This window comes from Phaethon aethereus, assembly GCF_964289735.1.
Source record: "Phaethon aethereus genome assembly, chromosome: 8".
NCBI classification, from domain to species: domain Eukaryota; kingdom Metazoa; phylum Chordata; class Aves; order Phaethontiformes; family Phaethontidae; genus Phaethon; species Phaethon aethereus.
The window spans coordinates 12,219,710-12,247,253 of NC_138584.1; the positions used below are offsets into that span (position 1 = coordinate 12,219,710).

At 38.1% G+C, this 27,544-nt stretch overlaps 1 protein-coding gene across 6 annotated transcripts in view; it reads right to left on the bottom strand.

The window, feature by feature from the left end:
• Positions 1-4,671: 4,671 nt before the first annotated feature.
• The window catches only part of NTNG1 (netrin G1), a gene marked incomplete at its 5' end in the record, with an annotated part of 151,602 nt that continues 128,729 nt past the window's right edge, over positions 4,672-27,544 (bottom strand). For all 6 annotated transcript variants that reach the window (XM_082002784.1, XM_082002781.1, XM_082002779.1 and 3 more), the window contains one exon: positions 4,672-4,900. In XM_082002784.1, the coding sequence (XP_081858910.1) occupies positions 4,674-4,900 (227 nt within the window). In that variant the 3' untranslated portion in view covers positions 4,672-4,673. The remainder of the gene's footprint in view (positions 4,901-27,544) is intronic.

Below are 27,544 nucleotides of genomic sequence, written 5' to 3' on the forward strand. Positions count from 1 at the left end.
ATGGGGGAGTGATGCCTGGGTACGTCCCAGGGTGAGATGTGGTTGCCCCCGCTGACAGATGCAGAACTAACACAGTCCTGTTGTGCTGTCTGTAACCAGGCTGTCGCTTTGGTTCTACTGACTGCCGTGAAACTCTGATTCAGCGTACTTCCGTGGTGTGGTCTCTATCCTGGTCCTTCTCAGAAATGAGTGTGAGCTAGCAATGTATGCAGGAATGCCTTTACAATCTCTTTAGTCCTCCAGATTGCATAACATTAGTCTTCCCCGTAAAATTTCTTGAGCTGTATTTCATCATATATTTGTTTGGGTCTGTATAGGTGATGGCCAGAAAAACAATGCAGGGAAACGTATGCTTTGTACTGGAATTTTATCTGTTGCATATTGTGGCAAAAATGGTGTCTTGGTGAACATACTGTACTGGTGATGAACTTTTCATTTCGTTAAATAGAATGCACTATATAGTGCAAAATGCTGCTGATCTGCTTGTTTGTGTCACATACACTTCTTACAGCCTCTGCTTTCTGATTCTGTATGATGATGGGAAAGGTATTACATTGGTTAATATAAAATTTCTGATTTATAATGCCAGATCTGCATCTTGGTGGATAAACATTTGCATCAATAAATAATTAAACTTACAGTTTTTCTTAGGAATGAATTGATTGACTGTGTCTTAATATTTACTTCAGTAACTTTGCATTTACAAGGGCAAACATGAAGGCTGGGCTGGAGGTTGGCTGAAAATTTGGTCTTGCATATTCTATGAAAAGTATTACTCAAATTTCTCACAGGTGAATAAACTGCATGCATGGATGAATCTAGTTAATTCAATGGTTTAATAAACCTAGAATCCCAATGAGGCTGTAACAAATCCCCCTGGCATCTTGGAGTTATGAGAAAGATGTATAAAATTATATGCAAGCAGAAGAGCTCTTTCTAAATTGGAGGAGTCTTTTGCACATTATTTTATCTTCTGTTCACTACATGAAATAGCTTCTTATCTGTGGCTCAGCCATGATAAAGTATTAGATCAATTATTGTTTGAGGGCAATATCTGGGGTCAATTTCTGTCTGACTACCTTTTTTTCCTTTGGATAATTTGTTTTTGAAACTGTTATGCAGCAGTAAGACAAATACCTCTCTCTTAATGTCCCTTTGAGAAATATGGCTAGCTTGAAGTGGAAATTTCTGCAGCTCCCTTGTCAGGGAGCAGCACTTTGTCATAAGCTGCCCCATTTCCAGATGTTAAACACATGCGGATCCTGGATCAGAACCAATTCTCCAGTTAGAAACACAGGAATTGCCAGCTGACTGGGACTGACTGATTTAGCAAAAAACCTGGAGCTAATATAACTGCATAAATTTAATTATGAATGCTAGGTTTAAGGTCACTGTACTCTGAACTATAATCTGGATGACTAAGCAATGTGAAGCATGGTCAGTTCTTGGATGCTAAACCTTCCAGGAAAGAAATAGCATATAGGAAATAATAATTTCACAGTAGGTTCCTTTTGCTGTGTTTTGATACAGAACCAAAACCATAGGTTATTGATTGTGGTGTTCTTGTTATTTTTTCAGTATCGTGTATGTGTTTGCTATTTTACAGGCGTTCACAGGGACAGGATACTCGCTTCAAGAAACCTAGAATAGGAAGGAGTATATGTTTTCAGGTGAAAAATAAAGCAGATACTGCAACTACATGTTATCATGGAAAGTTCCTACCATATCTTCAGGAAAAGGACTCTGTAGTTCTTTACAGCTTCTGAAATGGGGAATAGGTTCTGCCTTCATTTTCCACTGAATTAGAAAAAAAAAGCAGGTAAAGCAATGCTGAGTGATGTAAATCTCCTCCCCTCTCAAATATGCACACATAATTTTACAAATATACTTGGAATACAGTAGCAGAAACTTACATTCAGAATTTTCAATTAGTGAAGTTCTGTGGAGTTCAGAGGGAAAAATAATGAACCTGAAGAAAAGGATGATTGATAAGAAAACTTTCCACTGGATGTACTTCTGTATAAAATTGTTATTTTATTAATAGGTGAGGGAGGGTAAAATGCATGAAATGGTAGCTAAATACGTGGAAAGCCATATACTCTGCACTGGTTTAGAAGATCATAAGTATATGAAATTGGAATGCAGCTGCATTGATTGCAATCTGATATTCATTATATTTCATCACTGCTGGCAAAATCCCTTCTAACCAAACATGCGTAACATGCTTTCTTAGCACTTTCACAAAGCCTTGAGTTTATAATGACAATTAAAGTACATCTTTTCCAATAATTACACAATCTAAATTTGGTCTATGCTAATAAGCTTTAAGAAAAGTTAAATTCCACATTTTAATATCAGAAGTCCACTTACTTATAGGTATTCTTCGCCTCTGCATGTCACCTGTATTAGCATTTATATTCCTCATTGAGTCTGCAACACACTTTTCTGTTTGTTGTTGTGAACATCCTTCTAATATACACCTGCAATCTCATGTAGGCCATGGCTGGCAACCGGCCAAGCTCTTAATTTGTCTTTGCCTTACCTGATTTAGCCCACTGACAGAGTGGCAGTGTGAATAGCAAATGTTCTACATGAAGGGCCAAGGTGACAGCTTGAACAAGCACCAACTTGTTGTCTTCATCATCATCATCTTCATAGGATTCTTTTAGAAATGAAGACCTGATTTGCCAACCCGTTTCTGGAGGCTGGATACTGGCCTGTTAAACTTGCTTCCTCAGCAGAAACAGCTTATCCAAGAAGGCAGTGCCCTAAATTCTGCTCTGTTCACCGTTTGGAAGAGGCAGCCAGGTAGAATTTACTTCTCTCAGGAATTTTTCTTTTTCTGATTAATTGTTTTCGATACTAGGCTATTATGTTGGTAAAGTATTTACAGCCATTATGATGAAAATTGCCAGGAAATGAATTCACAGTCTTGCTACCTTTTGATTTCATGTTTTTTTTTTCCCCAGGTCTTTGAAACACTACTGTGGTTTTGGCTTGCCTCTCTATTCTTGCTATCCTTTTCTGTCACACTCAGTAATTGGCCTAATAAAAGGCAGAAACAAGAATTTATTACACCTTGGGCAGTACTTGAAACAAACTTTATTTGCTGGAGCAGCACTTTTTATCTACTTGCTGCTTTATATTTTGACATTCCTTCTAAATATTAAATTTGACTTTATTAAAAGTTAAATCTTGGCTTTTTTTGTGATTGCTGCTGTTTTTGCAGTTTCTTAGGCAGACTAGTACATATATAAACATATCATTTTAATGAAGCTTTTGGAGAAACAATATAAGCTGTGGCTGTATCTACTTCATTACTGACAGAATCCACAAAAATGGTATGAATTAAAGACTAGCTTCTGTAATACCTTGTAAATTAGTCTTGAAATAATTTTTGTGATGAATTGAGAGAACGAAATGAGAACTATTCAACTTTTCACACCTTTTCCAAGCTTGGGATTTGGGGAAATTTTCCTCAAACAAATGATACCCTTTATGTTTAAAATTGTTTGCAAAAAATAATGACAGTAGTAAAAATAAAACCAGGTTAGATTGTTGTGATGTAATTTCCACTGTTGAATCTGTTGTTCTTCCACATATTAGGTGGTAAAACAATCAAAATTTTTGTTTTCTAAAAAGGCCTTAAGAAATAGCAGTACATCATCCTGGAACTGTTTATGCAGGAATTTTTATTCTTTGAAATCTTCCAGTGTTAAAGCAACAAGAAAACATTTAGAATGTCCTTTGGTGGAATCTTATTACACTCGTTATATATGTAAACTGATATTCTTTGATGCCAGCACGTTGCCCATATGGAGAAATCTCTGCACAATTAAATGAAAGGAAAAAGAAAAGGATTAAATAAAAAGTAATATTTTTCTCTTATCTGATTAGAATTAAATACATTAACAAACTGTCTGGTAACACAAATAGGCAATAATACAAAAAATCTACATTGTACATTATTTCAAGAAAAATAACTTCATTTGAATACAAAAGGATAAATACACTTTTTGTCCTATAGCCACTCTTGTACAGTAGGTGAACACAGCATCTTACCGATGCAGTGCTGCTAAGGTATACAAGGATATGACTGGCTTGAGTTTATTGAGGGGGCTGTTACACATGTGCATCACTAACATCAGACAAAGAAATCTTTCAACCAACAAGGGTTACAGAGCAACGTTCACTAAAGCACAGGTCGGAAAGGATTCGGGGACCGAAGCAAGCCAATATGGCAGCTTTTACAGATTTCCTTATACCCACAATGCACTGACAGCAAAGAATGCCTTTATTTGGTCGGTCCACACACCGGGCGGAGGTCAGCAGCGCACCGTATAGGAGTAGCAAGTGTTTTTGAAATTCTCTTCCCATTCTGGGGGCTGTCAAGCCATTTCAGTCCCGTGTAAGCTTTGCAGCTAGCACTGATTTGGCAGAATAGGCAGCTGCCAACTTGTCTGGAGTCGGAGATGAACGGTCTTGGCTCGGAGCCCTGTCCGTAACTGATTAATATGGCTTAGTTCAGTTAGGCCTTCCTAGTTTGTATGTGGTTGTCTTTCTCTCTTTTTTTCCTTTTTAAATTTCGGTAGCAAATACTTGGATTCTGGTTTTTTTCGTGTGGCACGTTCATTTGCAGCAGTCTGAATGCGATGCCATCAACCACAGGGAGCCTAGCATGTGCCAAGCCCGGTTGCTCCTAGCAGAGCAGTCAGCAGTAATAGAGGCCCCTGTGATATTGGCCCCTGGCCGGAGTTTTGGCTGCAGCCTCCTGGATCCCTTTCACACTTCAGCTTCTCGCATAAAATGCCAGCGTAAGCCGGAGGGCACTGGCATCGCACGTTGTTGATGCATGTTCCTCCGTTCTGGCAATGCAGTAGTTCATTGTCACACACGTTCGCTGCAAGATAGCAGGGGAGGGAGGGAAAGAAAAGCAGAATAAATCTAAGTTCAGCTACAGGAGAAATTCTGCACTAAAACCAGAATGAAAATGCTACCTCCTCCCTCTTCCTGAGACACGTAAACAGAGGATGTGGGGTTTTTATACACTTCAAGTTTGGATTTTTTTATTTGATATTTTCTCATGCTTTTTTTTTGATTTTTTTTTTTTTTTTTTTTTAGGCTGTAGTCTTGGAGAACCGTATCATTCGCTTCAGACCACTGATTATGATAACATTAATTGGCAAATTAATATGAATAATGATTGATAATGAAATAATATGAATATTAATACTTGCCTTGGGCTAGTGTCTACATTCTTATAGTTACTACTGATCTGGAACTGTAGGTGGGTGTGTTATTTGAAAGGGGCAGCGTATCTAGAGCTTTTGGAAAGCATGAACAGCAGTTAAAAATGCAACACGGCTTTGCTGAAGTAAAAAGATCTGTATGAGAGAAGGCAGGGTTTTATAATCAAGAACTGTATGTACTAATGGTCGGTAAAAAATTATGCAAAAAAAAAATAAGGCAAGTACAGGCAGGAAATTCATCGTGCTATTTGATGGGGAATTATATGGTTATATACATACGGAAATAAAGGATAACGTGGTTACTTCCATTATAGATCAAATATTTCTTCTTAATTAGATTTGCTGCTTTGGTACAAGGGTAACTGGCATCTTGAAACTATTTTAGTTAGATATTGTAGCCCAATATCATAACTTCAGAAGTCAGATTTGACAAAAGAGTTAAGAGAAAATACAGGCAAAACTTTCAGAGCTGCATAATACTATTTGTATTTGAAACATCTATTTGAAAAATGACAGCTTTACTTAATATCAATTGACATATTTCACTGGGTAAACATGTAGAGATATGAGGAACATACTACTTAAATGTGTCAATCTGTTTTATTCCAGATGATATCACTAGTACAATATGTGCTAGATTACAGCTCTCTCTTCCACAGCAGTGGCGATTTCAGTGAAGACCTTGCACCTACTGTCTAGGCAGAATGTAAGAATTAGGGAAAAGATTATTTGGCTTAGAAGCAGACTCAACGTTATATGCTGCTTATGCATACCTTAGCCTGGAAATACCCTAAATAATTCAGAATAGGGAAAATATTATTAATTTTACTTTAAACATTGCTATTTATTGCTACTAAAAAGTATAGTTTTATAAATGTTAATTTACTTATTTTTAAAAGCAACTCAAGTATTATGAGAACTAAAATTGAAACAGTCCAAGTTCTTAGATGATGCAATTCTACATAAATCTCTACAATTTTGTGCAACAACAACCTTACCCGTAATCCTATCTGTCCTGGCTTGCTTTCAGAAAAATCATTTTCTCACTCTAGGAGGACTCTCTGACAACTGCTTTCTAATATTCTCCGTCCAAGTGGGTCTAATAATAATGCGGTGTGTTAGGAATTCATAGATGCAATGAGAGAGAAGGGTTAAATATTTTTTTTAGCAATTCCTCTAGCAATCAAAGTTTTTTATTAAGAGCTATGGATTTAATGTTGTTGTCCAGTTTCTGAATTGTAATGTCAAAATTTTAATATTAAGGTACAACAAACAACACATATTATTGATGACAGCCATATGTCTGAATTTTAATGTTCTGTATATACGTTACAAAAATAGTGTTTCTGTTCTGTAGAAGGAACAGTAAATCACCACCAAATAAATGTGATGAGATCAACACCACAGAAAAACATAATAACAGGCTGAAAAAATGAACTGTATTTTTAAAGTCAGTATTTGAGTTACATCTCTTATAGCTGAGGCTATGTATCTTTAAAGCTGACTTTATTATTCGTATTGTATATATTTAGCCATGTCGAGATGCAAAATCAAAATAGTTTATCTGATGGTAGAGCTACTGAATCTGCTTGTCCTAGACTACTCATTGCTGGGATGCTTCCTACAGTTCAGGCAATGAAAAATAGTGAAATATTTGTCCTATCGATACTGACCATTGTTTGCCTTGAATAACTGAGTGGAAATCAATAGGTAATTAAATAGCACTTCTTAAACAGCAGATGAGCTATTTCACTTTGTGTTTGGCTCTGAATATATTATCCAAATCTTTCCAAGTATTCAGTAAACCAAATTTATTTTCCAATAACTTTCCTATTTTTAAACTTCTTCTGACACCTATAACCTGTGTGTTTAAGAGGCCATCAGGTGAGCTTCTGATCTGTAGTTAGATTGCTGGATTTGTGCCACCAACCTTGCGTTTTGCTACATACTGGCTGTTCTGCCTGACACACTCATGCAGGCTGCTATCAAATGCCTCTAATCATTGCTGTCTACAAAATTCTCAATACAATGTTATAGATGCTGATTTTTAAATCAGACCATTTATTTCTCCTTAGAAAGCTTTTTAAATGTACTTAAAGAAGGGATGGATCAAAAGCTTCTCCTTCATTACTCTTGCATGCTTTTAAAATCTTGCCCACAGAAATGCATTAAAGTAAACCCAGGTAGATTTTAATGGTCTCAGCAAGCTATGATGTACATGAAAATTCTTTAATTGTTAAGCTTGTATTGTCACAGCTTTCTTTTCCTTAGTTTCATCCTTGTATCTGTTTCTCTTGCACACACATATATACACATATATGTATCATGTAGATAGCAATTGTGATTTGGAAGTTAAATGAAACAGTTGTGAAAATGTTACAAAATACCATTATTTATTTTTTGCCAGTTTTCTTTTATCTTTGTTCTGACCAACTCTAGTGCCATTTCCACCTTCCCAAAAGCATGGCCAGGATTCCTTTTAAAACGTTAATATTAACTAATTATATTTATTCAGTTTAGGAATTGGATTAGCTATAGATAATGAGTGTAGCACATCAGCAGCATAAAGAAAAGTACTTTCATTGGAATTTAAAACAAAATTTATGCCTTGAACAAAAGTAGTTGACATGCTGCCAAGAGCAAAGCAAGGCAAATACATTAATTGTTGTTATGAAAATTAACAAAGTTTCTAATGTTAACACAGTATTTTGCTAGGATACCTGTTCTAAAACATTTTATTTCAGAAGTGGCTCTAGGCCTTACTCGGAGAAGACAGTGACCTGGGAGCTGCTGAGCAGGACAGGAAAGGCCAGGACCGTGCAGACCTCTTGCTCTGTGTTGAAGCCCAAGGAGAGCTGCTGCAGCTGGTGCTGGTGGGTGCAGGTAGGGCTGGTGGAGCCCCAGCGTGTGCCTGGCCCTTGGCCCTTTCTCTTCGCCAAGCAGCAGGAGCCGTGAGCCTGGCAATACAGGGCTTTCCTGCCTGTTGTACCCCTCCCACCTTCTCCTGCCTACCATGGCCTTGCCCCTTCTGATAGCCCTAGCAGTGAAATGTTCCCTTCTTTGCTGAGAGGTGTTGAACCAGCTCTGCCTTATCTTCGTCGTTAAAAGGAACAATAATGAAAAATTAGTTGGAATTAATCTGAAAGGCATCAGATATCAAGTTCTGGTCAAAGAATGAAACATGGAGAAGTGATGCCAGTAAAAGAACTAGTTCTGAAGTAAACACACATGACTATTAGGACGTGTGTGGCTGAACGAGCTGTGGGTTTGCTGGCAGATCTTCATTAATTAGAAGGCAGGACATCAAACTGATCATTTAAGAAACAAACCAGAGGTATCTGATTTGCTCTGGAGAGCTTTGCAGGCCTTTTTGGGAGATATTTCTGAGCACAGTTTCCAGATCTGTGCTACTGTAGGAAGTGAAATGTTTTAAAATAAAATAAAGGAAAATTTTTAACGTTATTTTCATAATTCATCAATTTACAATCTAAGCTATGGTCCAATTATGGGATCCTTAAAACACTATACAAAGGAGACAAAAAAGCCACATGTAAATATGGATAGCTGTTTGAAGCTTTTCTGTTGTTGGAGCAATCCCCCTCCAAACTAACAAACCCCTGAAGTAAATGACATGTTTACATTTTGAATCAAAATGTAAACATCTTCTCAAAATTAATCATTAATAAAATATTAAAGCCTCTTTTTAAGGATAAGACCTCTATGAATGATGATCATAGAATCACAGAACAGTTTGGGCTGAAAGGGGCCTTTAAAGGCCACCTAGTCCAACCCCCCTGCAGTGAGCAGGGACATCTTCAACTAGACCAGGTTGCTCAGAGCCCCGTCCAACCTGACCATGTTTGCAGGGATGGGGCATCTACCACCTCTCTGGGCAACCCGGGCCAGCGTTTTACCACCCTCAGTGTGAAAATATTTCTTCCTTATATCTAGTTGAAATCTGCCCTCTCTTAGTTTAAAACCTTCACCCCTTGTCCTGTCGCTACAGGCCCTGCTAAAAAGTCTGTGCCCATCTTTCTTCTAGGCCCCCTTTAAGTACTGGCAGGCTGCAATAAGATCTCCCTGGAGCCTTCTCTTCTCCAGGCTGAACAACCCCAACTCTCTCAGCCTGTCCTCATAGGAGAGGTGTTCCACCCCTCTGATCATTTTTGTGGCCCTCTCCAACAGGTCTATGCCTTTCCTGTGCTGATGAAAGATGCCTTGCCGCAAGTCACAAAATATTATTGATTTGTAATTCCAATGTTATTACATTTGGAAGTTGAATAAAAAAGGAAAACAAAGGGAAAATATCCAGTCTTTCAACCAGCTCAAGCAGTTCAAGGGGTAAGTGATGTGCTAGTGTTTCATAGAATTTATACTGGGTATTTAATGAAATTTATTGAGAGTAGTAGCATAGTTGTTTGACAAATGTCGTCTTTCCTCTTAAACGTTCAAATCTGAATAATACATGAAAATTTCTGAATCTGTCCAAAACTCAACTTTAATACCTTTGCAGCTTCTTGAAAGAAGAGAGATAGACAACTGTGTCTGATTTTAGTTCTGAAGCGGCAATACAGACACAGTAACACAAATGCAAGTTTTGTTCTCTTAGATCTGGAGGGCCACCTCAGGCACAGCATTGTGCTGTTGGCTTATATTCTTTCTGGTTACTATTTCTGGGCAGCTTCAGAACAGGGCTTCTGGTCTGCCTGCTGCTCAGACAGAAAAACAATACACTATTGGACTTAAACACAATTTCTTTTAGTGTTCTGTCTTTCCTGAAGGCCATCCAAGAGGGGAGAAAAATATATTTTGTACCTTTCTTTGTGCTACTTCAATTTTTGCACAGCTTGCCCACAGCAGCACCTTATTCAGGTGGGTCAGCCACATGAATATAAGAAAGGAAAGACTATCGACTTAAAATAAAAGAAATCAATGTATTCAAAAGGTCACCTTTTTTTGATCTGGGATAGGTGATGTTCACTTTCTACATAAAAATTTGGGTTATTACAAAATTTCCATTGTTCGTGGGAACAGCATAAAGACCATTGACGATAAAGTTGCAGAAAGAAAACTTTTTATTAGCGGTCCTTGCTTCCTTTCTTGAATTCTGAAGTCTTTCATTTCAAGTAATGGTTTGTACAATCTCTCCCATCACTATTTTTCTACAGTGTGCTCTTTCTGTGGTATCATTTGTTACAGCCTTTTCTCCTTCTCCCTCTCTTTTTTAAAACCATCTCTTCACTTTTCTCTTTTTTGTCTCCCAGATCATGAGTATTATAGTCCCTGGACAGGTTGGTGGGTTGACAGCCCTGAATATATTACACAACATTTTGGTCTATTCTAAAGCACTGATGCAAGCTTTGACCCTACTTCTGCTGCAGGGAATTTTTCCATACTGTTTGTCAGTAGTTTGTGTGAATGGCACTGCTGAAATCATGAGAATTTTTTGACCTTGGATTCCACCCATTGTTCATAACTTTGAAAGCATGAAAGTCTAGTGGCTGAAGAAATTATTCTTGGCTGGTTTTTCTCTAATGCCTCTGTTTCCTAGGTACTTCTTATCCAGTAAAGAATGTCACCTGAATTCACTTATGAGGAAGTTTTCGGCATACATGCTGACAGAATATTCTGTCTCGGCGTAGTAACTGAGTAAAAAACCAAGCACAGTGAAACCCACATTTTCAATAATGATGTTCATAGGTAGCTTCAATATGTGCAGTGGTTGTCTATATATAGAGAGCTGTGAACAGCACATTGAAATGCCATGAAAAAATTAGGAGGTTTCATCTAACTACATAAATAAGTTCAATAAATTGAGGCCAAGCACCAGCAATTTCTTGTCAAATACAGAATTGGTTCCTATGAATACCATAAAGATTCTGTAACTAACAGGCATTATTCTCTAAAAATGTGATCATTTAATCAATAAATAGTAAAAACAATCACAGAATATAAAAGAAATTGCAACAAATGGAAGCTTGTGTGTATGCTTAATAAGAATACGGACATTTACGCATACATATAGCAAACATGGACAAGAAAACCTCTGCAGTCGTTAAGGTATTAGTAATATTTTTCCTACAATTTGTCAAATAGACATTAATGGAATTGGGGAATGCAAACCACTTAGTCTCATTCAAATGCAAAGGTTTAAAATTATTTCCAGTTGTATCAGAACATAAGTGACCACAATCAAAGTATTATCAAATTGCCAGAGTTAGCAACAACAAACTATTTCCATTATTTGGAAACAATCTTAAAAATACAGTATGTACCCATTATGTGTTAAAGATCTCTATGTGGAGCTCCACTGACTCATGAGATTTCACCCATATAAAGTAAATATTGGGAATGAGGATGTGAGGGTGGGAGGAAAACTTGTAACTAGTCAGGCTTCTTCTGAAACGTTACAACTATTGCTGTTACAATTAGTGTTCCACAGCACACGACAAAACCTTAAATTTTTATAACTTATGTATCTCATTCATTTGAATAACGAGTGGCTAATAACTGACTGGGAGGTTTCGTCACTGAGACTTCTGTCCTGCCTGTGTCCCAATTAGACCTACTGTTACATTATTATTAGAATTTAATGTATTGCTACCAGTTAGTTACTGCCAAATGCTTTTTAAATGTTTTGCTACCATGAATACACGTGTCAGTATTGATCAGACTTCCTCAGTGGTTTTAAACCACAGACATACCTAATATGAAAACTAGCTATTGCTCTTTTAAACAAGAGATTCATAACGATTTGTTTTTTTGAAGTGACACTAATTTGACATTTGCTGTAGTGGGATCAGTAAAACTATCTTAGGATCCTGTCAAATCAAGACAAGGTAGAAGCTTTGATAGCATGAAAAGAAAACTGGTTTGTGCTTATCTACCAAGGCACAGTCTGAAGTTAAGACAAAATAAATCAGTGCAGACAAGTACAAGCCTAAAGCATATCTTACCGTGTCAAAATTATGGTCATAAATTGACAAACCTTAATACAAAGATCTCCAGTGCAAAGTTGAACCAATGTTGTGATTAATTATATTGCCAACAATACAAGGAAATAAACATTGACCAAGTAAGGGAAGCTTCTGAAGGCAGACATCTCCATCTTGACTTGTCTTAGAAATGCCCGTTAGAGGCACAACTGAAATGACACTTGATTTTTTTATCAAACCAGTTTTATTAAGTTAGCAGAGAGTAAATGAATAGGTGGGTAATGCAGGTACTGTGTGTGCTGAAAATTTCTGGTAGAATTTTTAGATTGTTTCCCTACATGTAATTTCTGTTCTTTGGGCACAATTCTCACTTCAAAGCTAAGCCAGTTCTAATCAAATTGCAGGAAGAGTCTTCAGAGTTTCTGCAAGAAGATGCAGCTACTATTCAGAGCTCTCCCCAGTGCACAGCCACAGAATGGATGGTGATTCCTCTCTCCTGTGAGTAGGTACGAATTTATCCTGGCATCCACATGGATAAGCTTAGTTGATTATGTTTCACTACTGAAAGTGCAAAATCCTCTACAGAACAAATTTTACTTTAACCATCGTACAAGGACTGCAGAGGTAGAAAGTTACCCTGTTTCACAAGCTGTGTCTGTGCTTTCTCACTTTCCATCTCTATTCTTCATCTAAAATCCTTGGATTTAATTAATAAAAGATAATGAGAGGAAATAAATCAGATCTGTCAAAAGGACAAGGGGGAGAACTGAATGTTGGAATTGATACTCTTGCATGATAGAGAAGCTATAGTAGCTTTGGCAGAAATAACACAAGATTGCTGGTTAAAATGGCTGAAAGCAAATCCAGATTTAGTTATCTAAGAATTATGGTTGAGATAACACCTTCCAATCCTCATTTCAGGAAATGATTGATTAATCTTTCAGTTTTCTGATTTTGATGGTTCCAATTTTATACTTCTCCAGAAGAGGATGATTCCCAAAGTGGGGAAAAAAAAAATCGCCATTCTTTTTATTGCTTTGCTTATGGAGGATCACCACTGAATTGGTATGACCCTCATTGTATTTTAAGATAATCTCAGGAGAGCAATAAGCTACCTCATAGCTTTAGTTGCTCAAAAGGGAGCAACTACCCCTATCATTCATATTCCACTTACAAAGCTGTAAGCTGCGGTGCTATTATTTCTATCTTCCTGGAGATAAATGAACATTCTTACACGATCTGTCTTCTCTTTCCTTAACTAGGAAGAAAAGCAATTGAAACTACAGGGGCTTTTGTGTCTAGTGCCAACAGCAAGGTCAGGGTTTGGATGTACCCCTATCAATTAAAAACTGGCTAAGTGCAAAAACTCCTCAGATACAGAAGATGAACTGGTCATCAAAAGGCCCTGTGAATAGCTGGAGGGTGGGATTTGGTTCCCTAAATACAAGCAGCTACTGCACTTCGAGGTGTCAGAGGGCATTTCAGACATTTACACGGAGCTGGCATGTCATAAGACCTGTGAGAGGTTTGGGCTTGTGGGAGTGGTGGCAGGAGGCCTGCCAGGGACGTCTGCATGTCTCAGGTGGCTGTCGTGGCCCTGGGTGTGCTGGCAGGCTCTGGCTGACGCGACATCCTGCAGCCCTCCTGCCTGCAGCCTCTACTCCATGTGCTGCTTCCCTGCCTGCGCTCGATGTCTGCTCTGATCCAGCGGAGCTGTGCAGCCGACACCGGACACAGCTCTTGTGGAAACCCCCAAGTTGTGCGCAAGAGCTGTGAAAAGCCTCATTTGAGGCCTCCGCTCAAGCACCCTCTGCCCACCAGCCTGGGCGTGCATTTGAACTCAGGCCCTTGCCCGAGTGACCTGGTGGACTTGGCCCATCCTGGCCTTGCACGTTTGACCTCCTGGTGTGAGCCCCGAGCTGCTGTGCCACTAGAGGCTCCTCTGGCAGCCCGCAGGCTGTGACTGACCCCGCACCGCCCCCGGAGCTGCTCGGCTCGCCTGGCTTGGGTGCTCCGGAGGGACCCTGTGCTGGGGAGCTCCCTGCCCTGCCACCCCCTGGTCCTGGCGTGCTGTTTCCTTGTGGAACCGCCAACTGCCATTGCTCCTCAGGAGTGGCACTAGGCACCTATGGTCGGGCAGTCCAGTCCTATCCAAAAAGCTAGCAGGGTGGCTTTGCCTGAACGGCAGCATTTTCAGCTTCATGCATGAGAACAGTATTTTCTTAAAAGTTCCCATGAACTACCAAACAGAGCTGCAACAAGCATCGCTTTTATAGAGCACAAAAAGGCAGAAGAAAGCCTGGAGAGCAAACCAAAGCAGGAGCATGCAAAGGTCAGCAATTCAAACACGTGATTATGAATTATATAAAAGGCTGAATGTTCCTGCATCCTTAGCTGCTAGGGTGTTTGACTTGCAATAATGTTTTGGACACGAATGCAAGTAAGTTCTCTTTGTTTACAAAGACAAAAGTTTCTCTTCCTGCCATTCTTCCCAATGAATACTTCATTGAAGACTTTCAAAACCCATGAAATGCTCCCCCATGCTTATTACTTTAGTTGGCAGCAAAACAAGAGAAGCTAAACACAACTGAAGATACTTCCTAATGATTTAGGGGATTAGAATTATTCTAATAATTATTTTCCTAAATTTTTTTAGAGAAGGGGAGAGAGAGAATGTGTTGGTGGCCTCTACTAATAATGACATTACTCCCACAATAGTACTAACCTGAAGACAAATACTGGATGTATTGGTATTCCTCAAAACAACTGCATGGCCCTGGATCCTGAAATTCCTTGTAGACAAAGTTACTTCAGAAAGCTGCTGAGTGAGAACTTTAAGATTAAATTGTAATCTTATTTTATATAATGACAGTATTTTAAAAAATCATTCTCTCCTAATTTTTTGCTCCCAAATATATGATCCATTTGTGTGTACTCTCTGGCAATTTGAGCAAAAGTGTTCACAATGTGTTTGATAAAGAAGAGGAAACTAATAAGTTATTTAAAGTTTTTATTGCCCAAAGCAGCATAATTGTTGTAGCTTAATAACATAAGTCCTGTTTTTGGTGTTAAAAGTGAGCTAAATTTTTAATAATCAGTTTAGTATCACTCGGATGGAATAAGGTTGATTCTGCAAATTTTATTTTACAATACTTGTTGTGTATAGCAAACATTGTGTAGAAAAAGTCTTTGAATTCAAAGTAATAATTTTGCGTTGTAATGGCTAGTTTTTTAAAGCAGACTTTCTTTTAGGTTTTTTTTTTTAGACAGAAGATGTTATATTCATGTCAAGTTAAATTTTGGACAGTGCTATTCTAAAGTTATTTGTGATCTGAAATGGTTTGAATGTTGCAAACTTTCTTCTTGCTACTTTAAATTAAAGCCAATTGCATGGGGTGTTTTGAAAAGTTAGTAACAAAATCTACTGGAAATACATGTTATGATCAACTTCTAAACTCCATAAAATAGCGTTTGTAATCAAAACGTCAGGAATGTTTTATCAGAAATATCAAAGATATTAAAATGGAATTGGTATGTAACTAAAAAAAGGGAGTCACACTTACTTATGTGTGACATAATCACACTTACTTATAAGTGTGACATAATCAGCTATGTTACAGTGACCACAAGCAAAGGAAAAGTAAGGACATAAAAATATGAACTTGGCATATTCCTCTTGTGTGCATTTTCAACCCAGAGAACGATTTAAGGTAGCAAAACCTGCTATAGGAGACCAAAACACCAATGTGCAAAGTAAATGGCCTAGAATCTCTCACGAGATGAACATTCAGAGTTCATGTGAATATCAGTTACAAACCAAAGGTAAAGATAAAACATTTATATAGTTCCTACAAAACCTCTGAAATGTGAGGGATATTTTTTTGTTAAAGCAACAATGCTGGGAATCTGGAGATCTTCCTTCTGAATCTACATTGACTTATGGTTTTGAATGTGGATGAAATGCTTCAGAGTGCTTTTGTTGAGCTAGCTCTAGAATGGGGATAACAACGCTGCCCTGTAGGTCTCAAAGGTCCTCAGAGTAAGAGTTGTTATTGCCAGTGAATAATGGAGAAGCTGATGCCAAGGAAAGTCAAATGATCTGCCTATGCTAACAAAAGCAGGGAACGAACGCAGGTCCTGTGAATTCCAGTTCTATTTACTAGATTGCACTGTTTATTAGATAAATGCAACCACAGAGCTGATTACTGTTTCCAAGGGGGTTTGGAGACACTCAGCTATAAAAAGGCTTATAAAATATGAAGTTTAAATAAGGAATATGCAATCTTGTCCACTCAAGTGTCATATGCAATTGCATAAGACGGTTAAATATTCTGACAATTAGAAATACTGATGTCATGTATGTACCTCCTTCTAACCTCCCCAGTCAGAACTTTAGCAGCTTCTTATTCATATATCAGGAACACGGTAAAGATTTGCAAACTTTTTTTTTTTATCCTCCTCCTTTATCTTGGCCTTTAAAAATATTGTCTATTATTGTTTACTTTTTAATTATTGTAATAAATTAAAAAATGACACTCAACAGGCAGATTCTTATATCATAATTCCTTTCTGAGATATACTAGATGATAATATACTCTCCTGTAAGTGGGGTTTTACTTGGTGCAATGCTTTATTTTCCTACTCTTTTCATCAGAATATCAATAAGATGGCTCAAACAGCTGGCATGTAGCACTCAGCAAAAATGAGAACTAATAAATTAATGTATCAAATAATTAAAGCTATTAGCTGCTTCATGATAGTTTTCATCAACAATATTTATTGCTACACACAGACTTACTCTAGGTATCATTGTGCATTTATCTTCATGACAGAGCAGCCATTAGATAGGAAAACATAGATAACAGATGCTCATGTTCCAACACAAGCCTCTTCAGGCACACTAGTTTTTCTGCAGTGTGCTACGCAGGTGTAACCAACGTAATAAACCTGCCCAGTGTTTTAGCCAAAAACACTTTTTAATCTGACTTAAAATATCACACCATTCAGCAAAAATGTCCAAAAGATGCTCACACCAAAACACAAAATAACTGTCTTTTATCAACTTATATTGCCTTTTAATAAAATTTCAAAGGCTCTGATTATTTATTTGTCTTTTGAAAAGCAATGTTTTGGTAAGTACGCAGTTAGAATTCATAATTCATTATTACACATTGACCAATACAGATAAAGACTGCATACAGGCAACCTAAATATTTTTCACAGTATTATTACGCAGGTTACTACTAATAAGTTATTCCAATAGTAACAGGATTGCACTAACCTAATCTTATCAACTCTACAGTTTTGCTACAATGGAGAGAACATCTGAATAACAATAGAACTGGCTTAGACTTAGAAAGAGAGCACTAACGTGTTTGGGTTAACGTCTGAAAAGTTCTTTCTACACGCATATGAACTAAAGATAATGCCTCTAAACATGGATGTTGATATTGCTTACTATGACATTTCAGGATATTAAAAAGTCCAGAGTTAAAAGACACTCATGAGTAAGAACTGTTTCGCTCTGTGCTTTATGTGGTTCTTGCATTACTTTTGACATGCTGATTAACATATTTCTTTTTATCAATCCTGATGCACAAAGGTGTTAAAATTTAATTATTAGTGAAGACTGAAATAACCTGAGATCCTCAAGGAATAGATAACTGCAAAATATGATTTCACTTCAAAGTACTTGCTTTATTTTATTTAAAATAATTTTATCCAATTTTTAGTCATGCCAGAGTTGAAAAATAACAAAGACATCTCCATTAATCTAGCCAAAATAAATTCCTCTATAATCAGTGTGTTATATACTTCTAAAGCTATATTGTATCAACATCCTTAAACTTAGTGATGAAAAGAAATAACGGTGTTACTCAAAAAGTCTTCCGTTCGCTGAGACTGAAAAAGACTGAAAAGCCAAGACCTTGGTCATTTTCATATAACAATGTTACAAACTCATATACTCACCTTTGGTTTAGAGAAGGAAGTGTCACACAAGAAAGGCTCAAATTTTATGAAAATGTACTTCTAGAATGTTGTCTATTCTTTTAAAACATAATGTCTCAGTATATTTCTTTTGTAGAACTCTCAGAGAAAATGGAAACAGATTTCTGCTAAACAGAATTTGGATGGTGAAGCTGTATTTTCTAACAAGTTTATCTCTTTGGGTCCAATCCTGTCCACTGCTCCCAGCAATCCCCCCTTGCATACCCCCTTACTACCTTAAATAACCTGAACCCCCCCAGAGCCTGTCACACGCTTGTCCTTCTCTTTCAGCAGCCTTGGCAGTGATGGCAATGGAAAACCTGACTTCTCCGATCACAACCCCTCCAGAACTGCGTGTATTCCTTTACATTGCCTCCTATGGTGGGCGCAGTGTTTGCTGCATGCCTGTGCAGAGTGCCGGCTGATGGGTGCACGTGATATTGGAGGACGAGGAAAGGCTGTCACTCCAGGTAAGATGCCTTTTGGTAGGACTGGTCTATGCCTGGACCTGTGTGAGGGGTCAAGCATTGAGGCTAAACACCAAGCCTCCTCCTGCTCCATGAAGCCACATGGCAAGCATGGCTAGCCAGCATGTGAAGCCAACCTCTGCACAGATGTGCCATCTTGGGCAGCCAATATTCAAGCATCATTCCTGCTCAAGTTTGAAACGCAGGCCCAGTGAAGTGAGAGCATGAGAGGAGTGTGACATGCAAAGGTTTTATGCTGCCTGTGTGAGACAGCATTTCTTAAATGGTAACATGGCAGATCTGAGTGGGATGATGGTTTTCTGAAGACTGCAAGAAAGCTACCGAATGAGTAGCTGTTAAGCTAAAAGAAAGATGAGTGCTAAAGGGAAGTGGTTGGAACTGGAACGGAGGGCTTTGGGCCAAAACTAAGGCGGGTGGGAGGAGGTGAGGGAGGTGCTCAACACATCTTAGCTCGCTCAATGTTTTGTGTTTGCAAAACAGGCAAGGTCTTCTAACGGTGCAGAGCAGCGTGGGCTGCATCATCATTGCTAAGTTGTCATGTTGCCACTGAATAAAAGAGAATATATAACCAGAGTACACTTCTCTAAGCATCTTTTCAGTTGTGTTTTAAATTGGTGATGGTTTTGCATGAATTAGCAAGGCCCTCAGGTCACTGCAGAAAAATTATAGCAGTATATGGCTTTAGTTTGATAGGTGGTGTAAATCTTGACCCAAATTTTCAAACCTTTGCAGAAGTTATGCCGTGTATGTGCAGCCTTTCATGTTTCTCCCCAGTTGTGTACCGAATGGCAGGTGTGCGTATGTAATTTGAGGCATTTCAAAACACCTGGCTCAATTTTTGAGACATTTGTGTTGTAACACACTATTGTAATCTGTAAAGATATGCGGAATAGGATGCTTTTTCCGAGAACTGAAACCTCCTTGCAGAGAGCTGCACTTTGCTGCATGATGCCAACATAATGGGGCTGACTTAACGATGCTATGTTTGCCCTCACTAAGAATTTCCTGGCACTAACGGCACCAGTTTAAATCTAATTGTGGGATTCTCCTGTTCTTGAAATCAGTAGGAAGTAAGCCAGGTTTTTGAACCCTGTGAGAGTAACTTGTTCTCCTTGGATGCTAGTCAGTGCTTATTGCCTCACTATCAAAATGCCACTTCAGCTCTTTAAAGAGTGAGCTACATGTGGTGAAACCCTCTTTACTCTCCTTGGAAATGAAACTGTAAACTCTTCAAAGTAAGAGTCCTAGTTCAAGGATCTTCTGGCATAAAAGGGAAGTTCATTTCCCACAAAGTATGTGCAACATTCAGAGCTCAGTGATACAGCATCTCATTAGCAGAACACCCTGCTGAATTGTCTCCTATGGACAGCTATTTCTGTACTGAGGATACTGGAGGCATTTGTTCCTCCTGCACCTGTCAGCGTGTATGGGGACTGGTTAGTGTATGTGGGTAACAAAGCTGGTAGCTCTTTTGATTGTAGCCCATGTGTATCCCTGACCTATAGCTGCTTGGTGCTATTTCTTAAGGCTAACCTAAATAACCATTTAGGGGAGAAATCCTCCTCCAAAGAGATTATGGCTGAGCTCCTTATAATGTAGCAGTTTTGAAGTGTGAGAATAGATTCTTGGGTCCATTGGGGAAGCCTTCAAATTTAAGGAGGAAATAGAGTAAGAACAGGGGCTAGCACACAGGTGTCGTAGAAAGATAAAGGTGTCTGTCTTTGGCTGTTGAGAGATGCCCAATATACAGCTGGGCCACTGGCTCCCTAAGCTGGAGCAATATTTTGTTTTAGTTTAGTTTAGAAGGAGATGGATTTTGTTATGCTTTATTCTTTGTATATCTGGAAGATAGACAGGGTTTCATAAATGTCTGAAAAGTGTGAAAGATTTGGAAAGTTACTCCACTCAGTCTCTAGAAAGGGAATGAAGAGGGTAAACTGATCTGCAAACAGATCAGTCTAGAGACAAAATATTGTCTCTAGGTTCAGCCAGTGGCATCAGTGCAATTGTTATTACATGGTTTTCCATTTCCAGCTGAACAAAAAGACAGTCATTGGAAAAAAAAAATAGCATATAAAGAAGTACTTGTCTAAGCTGTAGTTATAAAAATACAAAATAGTTTGGGGCATAATCATTGTGGACCCCAGCTGTATATTGAAATCGGTGATGTTAATGAACACAGTTTATTTAATTATTTCAAGTCGATTTCAGTTATAAGTAATCTTCTATAGATATTAATTACCAACAACTGAATTACGATCAAACTCTTTCCCCTTCTCTGCAGAAATCTTCAAACTACCAGTACTGTCACATCTCTCTCTTCTCACCTGATGATTATACGTAGAAGTTTTATTAACCATTTAATTATTCTCTTTAGAAGCCAAGATAATTATAATGGACTTGACTTGGCTTCCATTAAAATCTTTTTTAATGATTTTGCCATTGACTGTAGTCCAATGTGAGAGAAAAACAGTTCATAATCAACAAAATCATATCTCAAAATTGTGCAGGGATGGAAGAAATTGAAAGAACAATACCATTAATATTTTACAGAACATCATGGTGCTTTTGTACAGGCTATCAGTCCTCTCTAAATATATATTGGCTGAATGCTGGAAAGCTGTATTCACTTTTATAGTTGTTATGAATAGCTTGACTGAAATTTGTGCTGTAAAGGGTAGTAGTCAAAGAACTGACAAAAAGACGGAGTGGCATTTGTAAGATCAAGCTTTTGTTGCTGATTTTACCATACCCATGTTCCTTGTCAAAATATTTACTGGCATGCTTAAGATGAATTTGAAGTTACTGGAAGGGCTGGTACATGTCTCAGGGATATGGATCTAGGGGAAGAGGAGATAGATGATCATGTAGGCACTTACTAGAAAGGAATGCAAGGAGAAGCTAAAGGGGCAGAATGCTTGCAGATGATTTGGTGAGCTGGTCATATTAGAGATGCAGAGTAGAGTGAGTATCAAAAAAAGACCACTATTTAAAAGAATTTTTATAAAAATTGCATTGTTAGCAGCAGAGTAAAAGAAAACTTTATAAAGAAATGAATTTACAAACAGTGAAGAAAAATGTTGAAGTTATGATGAAATGAAGGAAGAGTATAGACTCTCAGAATTTAGCTATAAGAAAATGCTAAAGTACCAAGGAAGCCCAGAAATGATTAAGCAATGTTCTAAAGTCATAAAAATTATTAATTATTTTTTTTTAAACACATCAGAAGCAGAAACTTTCTAGGAAGTCTCTAGGGCAAACGAATGGTGTGTAAGGTTATGAAGGGAAAAATCTACAAAGTATTAACTGTGGAACAAATTTAGGAGGTTAGCAGGCTACTGCCTATGTTGATGGGGGCCACGCTCTGGAGGTGTATCTCAAAGTTTATACAAACCATTCGTAAAAAATGGACGATAGTCTGTTGCACGAGATCACCAGAAACAAATAATATTGATTCAAGAATTTTGAAAAAAATGCAGAAACTAATTTCTGACTCTTACTTTTACTAATTTAATTGCTAAGTTGAGCTTGATTAACTGTAAGAAGGGACTATGGCAGAGGTGATTTTTATAAAGAGCTCCAAGTACATTGAGAGGAACTAAAGACTAGCAAATAAAACTTGTGCAGCAAGCAAGTCAATGGAAATTGTAATGAAGAGTAGAGTGAGCATGATGAGCACAGAAAGTGAAATAATGGGTGTACAAACCTCGCAGATTTTTTTTTTTAAAGGAATCAATAAACACATGGACAGAAACGATCAAGTTGATAATGTATCTGAAGCTCCAAAAGGTATTTCATGAGATCCCTCAGCAGTGTTTTTCAAAGAAACCAATGAAAGAGGGTTTTTGGTTGTTTTGGGTTTGTTTGTTTGTTTGTTTGTTTTGTGGTGTGTGTCCCCTGCCCGCCCCCCCCCCCCCCCCCCCCGAATAATCATGGACTGAATAGTAGGAAACAGGGTAAGAATAAATGTCAGAGACTACTACTAAGTCCTTTAAAAACTGTGTCAGGTCTTGCACATGCAGAATTGTGCTAGAAAAGTGTGTAAAGAGTAATGTAATAAAGTTTGCTCATATTAAAAACGTATTGTGGCTGTAAAGACCTTCAGAAGAATTTCTAAGATGCTGTGTGACAGCAGAAATTCAGTGTTCAAAAGTAATGTGCCCCTATCAGTACTTGGCTTTTACCATTTAGAAAAGGGACCTTAAGAGTAGTTCATGGTGGTTTACTGAAAATGTTGTCTTAATGCTCTTTATCAGTCAAAAAAGCAAATAGATTCTTGAATTTTTTTCTGACAGGAAAAAATGAAGCGCAAAACACCACAATGTCACCATATAACTTCATGATGCGTCCATCGTTTGAACGCTGCATGAAGTCCTACATACTGAAAAGGTATATAGTACTAGCAAATAAGGTAGAATGAAGAACAATCATAGATACAAGCAGTTCCTGTAAAAGGTGAGATTAAATAGATTAGGTTTCTTCAGCATAAGAAAGGGGAGATAGAGTGAAGGAAAATAAGACATCTACAAAATAACAAATGTTATGGAAAAGGTGAGTTGGAATTTATTATTAATTTCTTATTATTACCTCTTCCTCCCAAGAACTTGGAAGTACCAAATGACAGTGTCAGTCAGCCAGTTAAAACAAACACACAAACAAACAAACAATGATGATAATAATAATAATAATAGTGAACTTGTGCCCAGGACATTTGGATAACAAAAGTATGAATGTCTCAAGAAGTGATTAGGCAAATTAGTGGACGAAAGGCTCATTGGGACCCATCTAAATATGAAGACACTGATGAACTCCTTGGCAAAGAAAATAGGAAGCTGCCTATGCTGAATGAAATACCACTCAAGCCCACTACTGTCAAATAGAGGACACTAGGGATAGATCGATCAGTCTGAGTCTAATTTCTCTAACTCAGTGCAGGCTTTCTAATTTTCTGGTGTAAGATGTTTTACTGTCTATAAGCATGCAAGCACGAAGATAGTCACATGACTCACAGGATTGAAAGGTTTTGAAGACCAGGTCTGAAACGGGCTAGGTAAGATGATCAGAAAACAATAGGGTGAAGTGGGAACTGGGAAATGTAAAAAGGTGCTTTTGTTAAGTATTTTAGATAAGAGCTCAGATCTGGAAAGATCTTGATTATATTCAGAAATTCATTGCTGAAGTACTCAATCTGTTGATACTAAATAGTAACTCCTTTAGTTCAACTAAATGTCTTTACAACCCTCAGTCTCAGATTTTTTTTTTCACCTCTATAGATTACTCATAACAAATACTGTCAAAGAGTTAAGACATCTAAAATCTTTTGGAAAGTACCTCAAATAGTAGTAGTATTTAATTAAAAAGCCTGGAGTTCATTAGCTGTTAGATAGTACAATACTCAGCTCTGTAGAAATACAAACCTAAAGTTAGAAATGCTGATTACTTTAGGATTGCATCTTTTCAGCATGTTCAAATTCAGGGCAGCAACATACCTTGACATCAGGTGTGCCCTTGTACCTAGAATAACTCTGAAATGCATTAAAGATGGAAACTAGTCCTTTAAAATTTAAATTTACAGGTAGACTGAATCTTGGTATACTGACTTTCACGTTATCCATTTATTAATGCATAATATTAAAGGGCATTTTTAAACTTTTAATAACACTGGGGGAACTTCGCTTCTGTTAGGGGAGGCAGTCAGCACCCTGGCAAGTTAAAACCTATCAGCTCCTTCTAAACTAAACTTCGGTTTTCATATTGCCATCAATAAAGAACAAAAGGATCTCTTGGGAGAGCTGTATCTGCACACGTGTAAAGGAAGCTAAAACAATAACTACTGAAGTCTTAATAATCAGCATGTGCTGGTGTCAGCAATGCCATCCATTGCATCAACGTCAAGATATGAAGTGTCGACTATCTTTAATTGCCTCAAGTCAATAGTTTTTATCTGCAGTTAGGCAGGATGGAGATTACTTTACTTACTCCTAAATGATCCTTTTAAGGCCCTTCGATAAAACGTCCCATCGGGGCATGTCTGTGGTGCTACTGATCTCTTTATTTCTGATCCCATAAAAAGGCAGCGAGCAGGCAAATTACACAGAAGTTACGGCCACTGAGTAGGCTTAAAAGGAAAGCATGACAGATTTTTCAGAGGACAAGCAGTCCTTCGCATCACTGTTCAAAATAACATTTAATAATTCATAACAACTGAGTTATAACTTTCCCCTTCAATACATTTCCAAATGTGAACAGATTAAATGGTAATTGCTATCAACCTTTATGTTCTATTTCATGTACCTAATAAAAGTTTATCTAGTGGAGCTTACTTTGTATCTTTTTGATCTATTCCTAACAGACTGCAATATACTATATTAAAATATTTATCATTGTGCTATCAAATATTAACCGTTTTAAAATCATCTGACTAAAGAAAACAAATAATGTTATTTAACTTTTCATGAATTTCTTAATATTTAGTTGTTCAGAACTCTCCCATGATACAGCACCAAAAATACTGAAGACCCTAGAAATTATATTCACTCTTTTTAAATTGGGCTGTTTTGAAATAGGCTCTGCTCACATCTGTCACCATTGTTCATTTTGGGTCTGCAAGCAGAATCCTAGTTTTGCCATCGTTAAAAAGTTACGATTCTGCTTCAGTACAGAAGAATCTTAGAGAGTTGTTTGTTTTTCTGTAGGTTAGTGGGTTTTGTAACTCTTTTTGGGAGCTTACAGACACCCTCCCCCCCCCCTTTTTTTTAAGGAAAAAGTTTTTAGGAAGTTTCCCTAATTATCCATCTGCTCATCCATCTGAAATTATGTGGCTTTGTCTGGTATCTAAAAATACCAGCAATTGCTAGGCTATAACGTGCATGATCTAACTATGGAAAGAGGAGACAACTGATCCCAGGGATGTGCTACAGTTCACGGCAGCCTAGTCCAGCCTAACTGCCGGCTGCCAGGGACACACCACTCCCCCGCCGGGTGGGTTATGCTTGCCCAGGGTGCTCCTGCTTGCTCAACCCGTTGCTGATTCATATCACAGAGCTAACACAACAGAAAACTGTTCTTTTTTGGTTAGTGTCCTGCTGAGTTAGATCCGAAATGGTTCAATGCAAGGTCAAACAAGTGCCTGAGAGATTGCTAGGGGTGTGGGACCAAATAGCTGGGAATTGGGAGAAGAGGGATTGCAGCACTTGCAATTAGAACAGTTTAGACAGCCACGAAATAGCAGCTTTGAAGCTGACACCTGGGCAAGATCAAGATGAGAACAACCTCTTTGTGCCAATCCAATCCTTCACCTTGCTGGGGAAAAATTGTTATATTAAAGGTCAGGTGTATAAATGTTGCTACTGAACCATTTCTTTTCACTTTGGCGAAAGCAAGTCTGATCACGAGGTTATCAGAGTGCATCGCCTGAAGTGAAGAGCTGCAGTCTATTAAGAGCCTGGTGCCTCTCAATAAGATGTTAACTATGCTAACTAGCCCCCTTTTCTATGCCTCATTCTGTGGCTGATCTATGACCTGTTTATTTTTTTTGGCGGCTTCACACACAGGTGTTACCTAATTCACATCCCCATCCTGTTCATAGAAGCCCTCCTTCCAGCACAGAGGTGCCAAGATAATGTCCTTGAGCTCTCAGCAATGCCCCTCTAGCCTATTCCTTCTGCAGGTTATTCCATTTCCACGTGCTTTGTAGGCAGCAGTACTAAAACCAGCTTGAGACTTGATCCCCAACCTAGGCATGCTGCAGTAACTTGTATAGTAATTATATAGAGAAAGCATTCTATGTTTTCACCTTCTCCTCTGGGCTCTTCACAGAGGAAAGATGCTTCACTTCATCAGTTTTGTTAAATACTGTTTGTGTTCTGACATGTTTATTCTAGCTAAAATATCCTCTCCTCAGAGAGATATCAACCTTCGTTTTCTCCTTCTCATTAAAAAATAATTTTCTATGTATCCCTGTAACTGTATGGTTACATACAGTAATGAATGCCTTAATACGCACATTCACTTTGTCTTTTCTCAGGTTTAAAAGACCCAGGATATCAGTATGGCATCACACATGTAAGTGGTCAGCATGCCTCCCCCGAGGTGAGTGCAATCAGTGTTTTGCATCGTCTGAGAATCAGGCCTGGTAACGCTGCTGTTGTGTTTGTAATCTTGCCTTGCTTGTCTTACATCTGTAAGCCATACTTTGCCTTGAGTTGCAGCAGTGGGATTCTGGATTGATTTAAGGAGAATTATTCTGGATTTAAACTTGGAGCCATTTGAAGCAGAGTCTATTCCTCTTGCATCCAAACACCTGCATACACAATTTCCTTAGTCTGCATAACAATCATGTAAGATAGGTATTGTGAAATCAGTATTTAATGTATAAAGACCAGGGGCACGGTTGTTCCTGGGGGATAGCAATGTTCAGCCCCATCAGAACTTTATCCTTTTCAATAAATTCTTTCTACATTTTACTTCCCTCCAGCTCCAAGCGCGGCAGTGCACTTGCTAGCACCAGTCCTGGCACCAAAACACACCAGCACAGAAAATACATAGAGCACCTGTGCAGAGGGGAAATCCCACTGCAACCTGACCAGCTAAAAGCATTAAAATTACTGCTGGTATAAAGATGTAAAAAGATATAGATGGATTGTCTATGGCTCCCCACACAGGCAGTTGCAAATGTGAGCTGAAAGGCTGGGCATTCCGGTTCTAAATTTCTATTTCTTTTTACAGAGTATAGTTCCCCAGGCACAAGTTCAATGTGTAGGTATTGAAGGGCTCACAGGATACATCTGTGTACAAACAGGTATAAAAGATCACTAACCTTCAATGGGGAGACAATTACATTTATGTATTTAACCTGTCTAGAAAGAAATGCATGATATGTTTT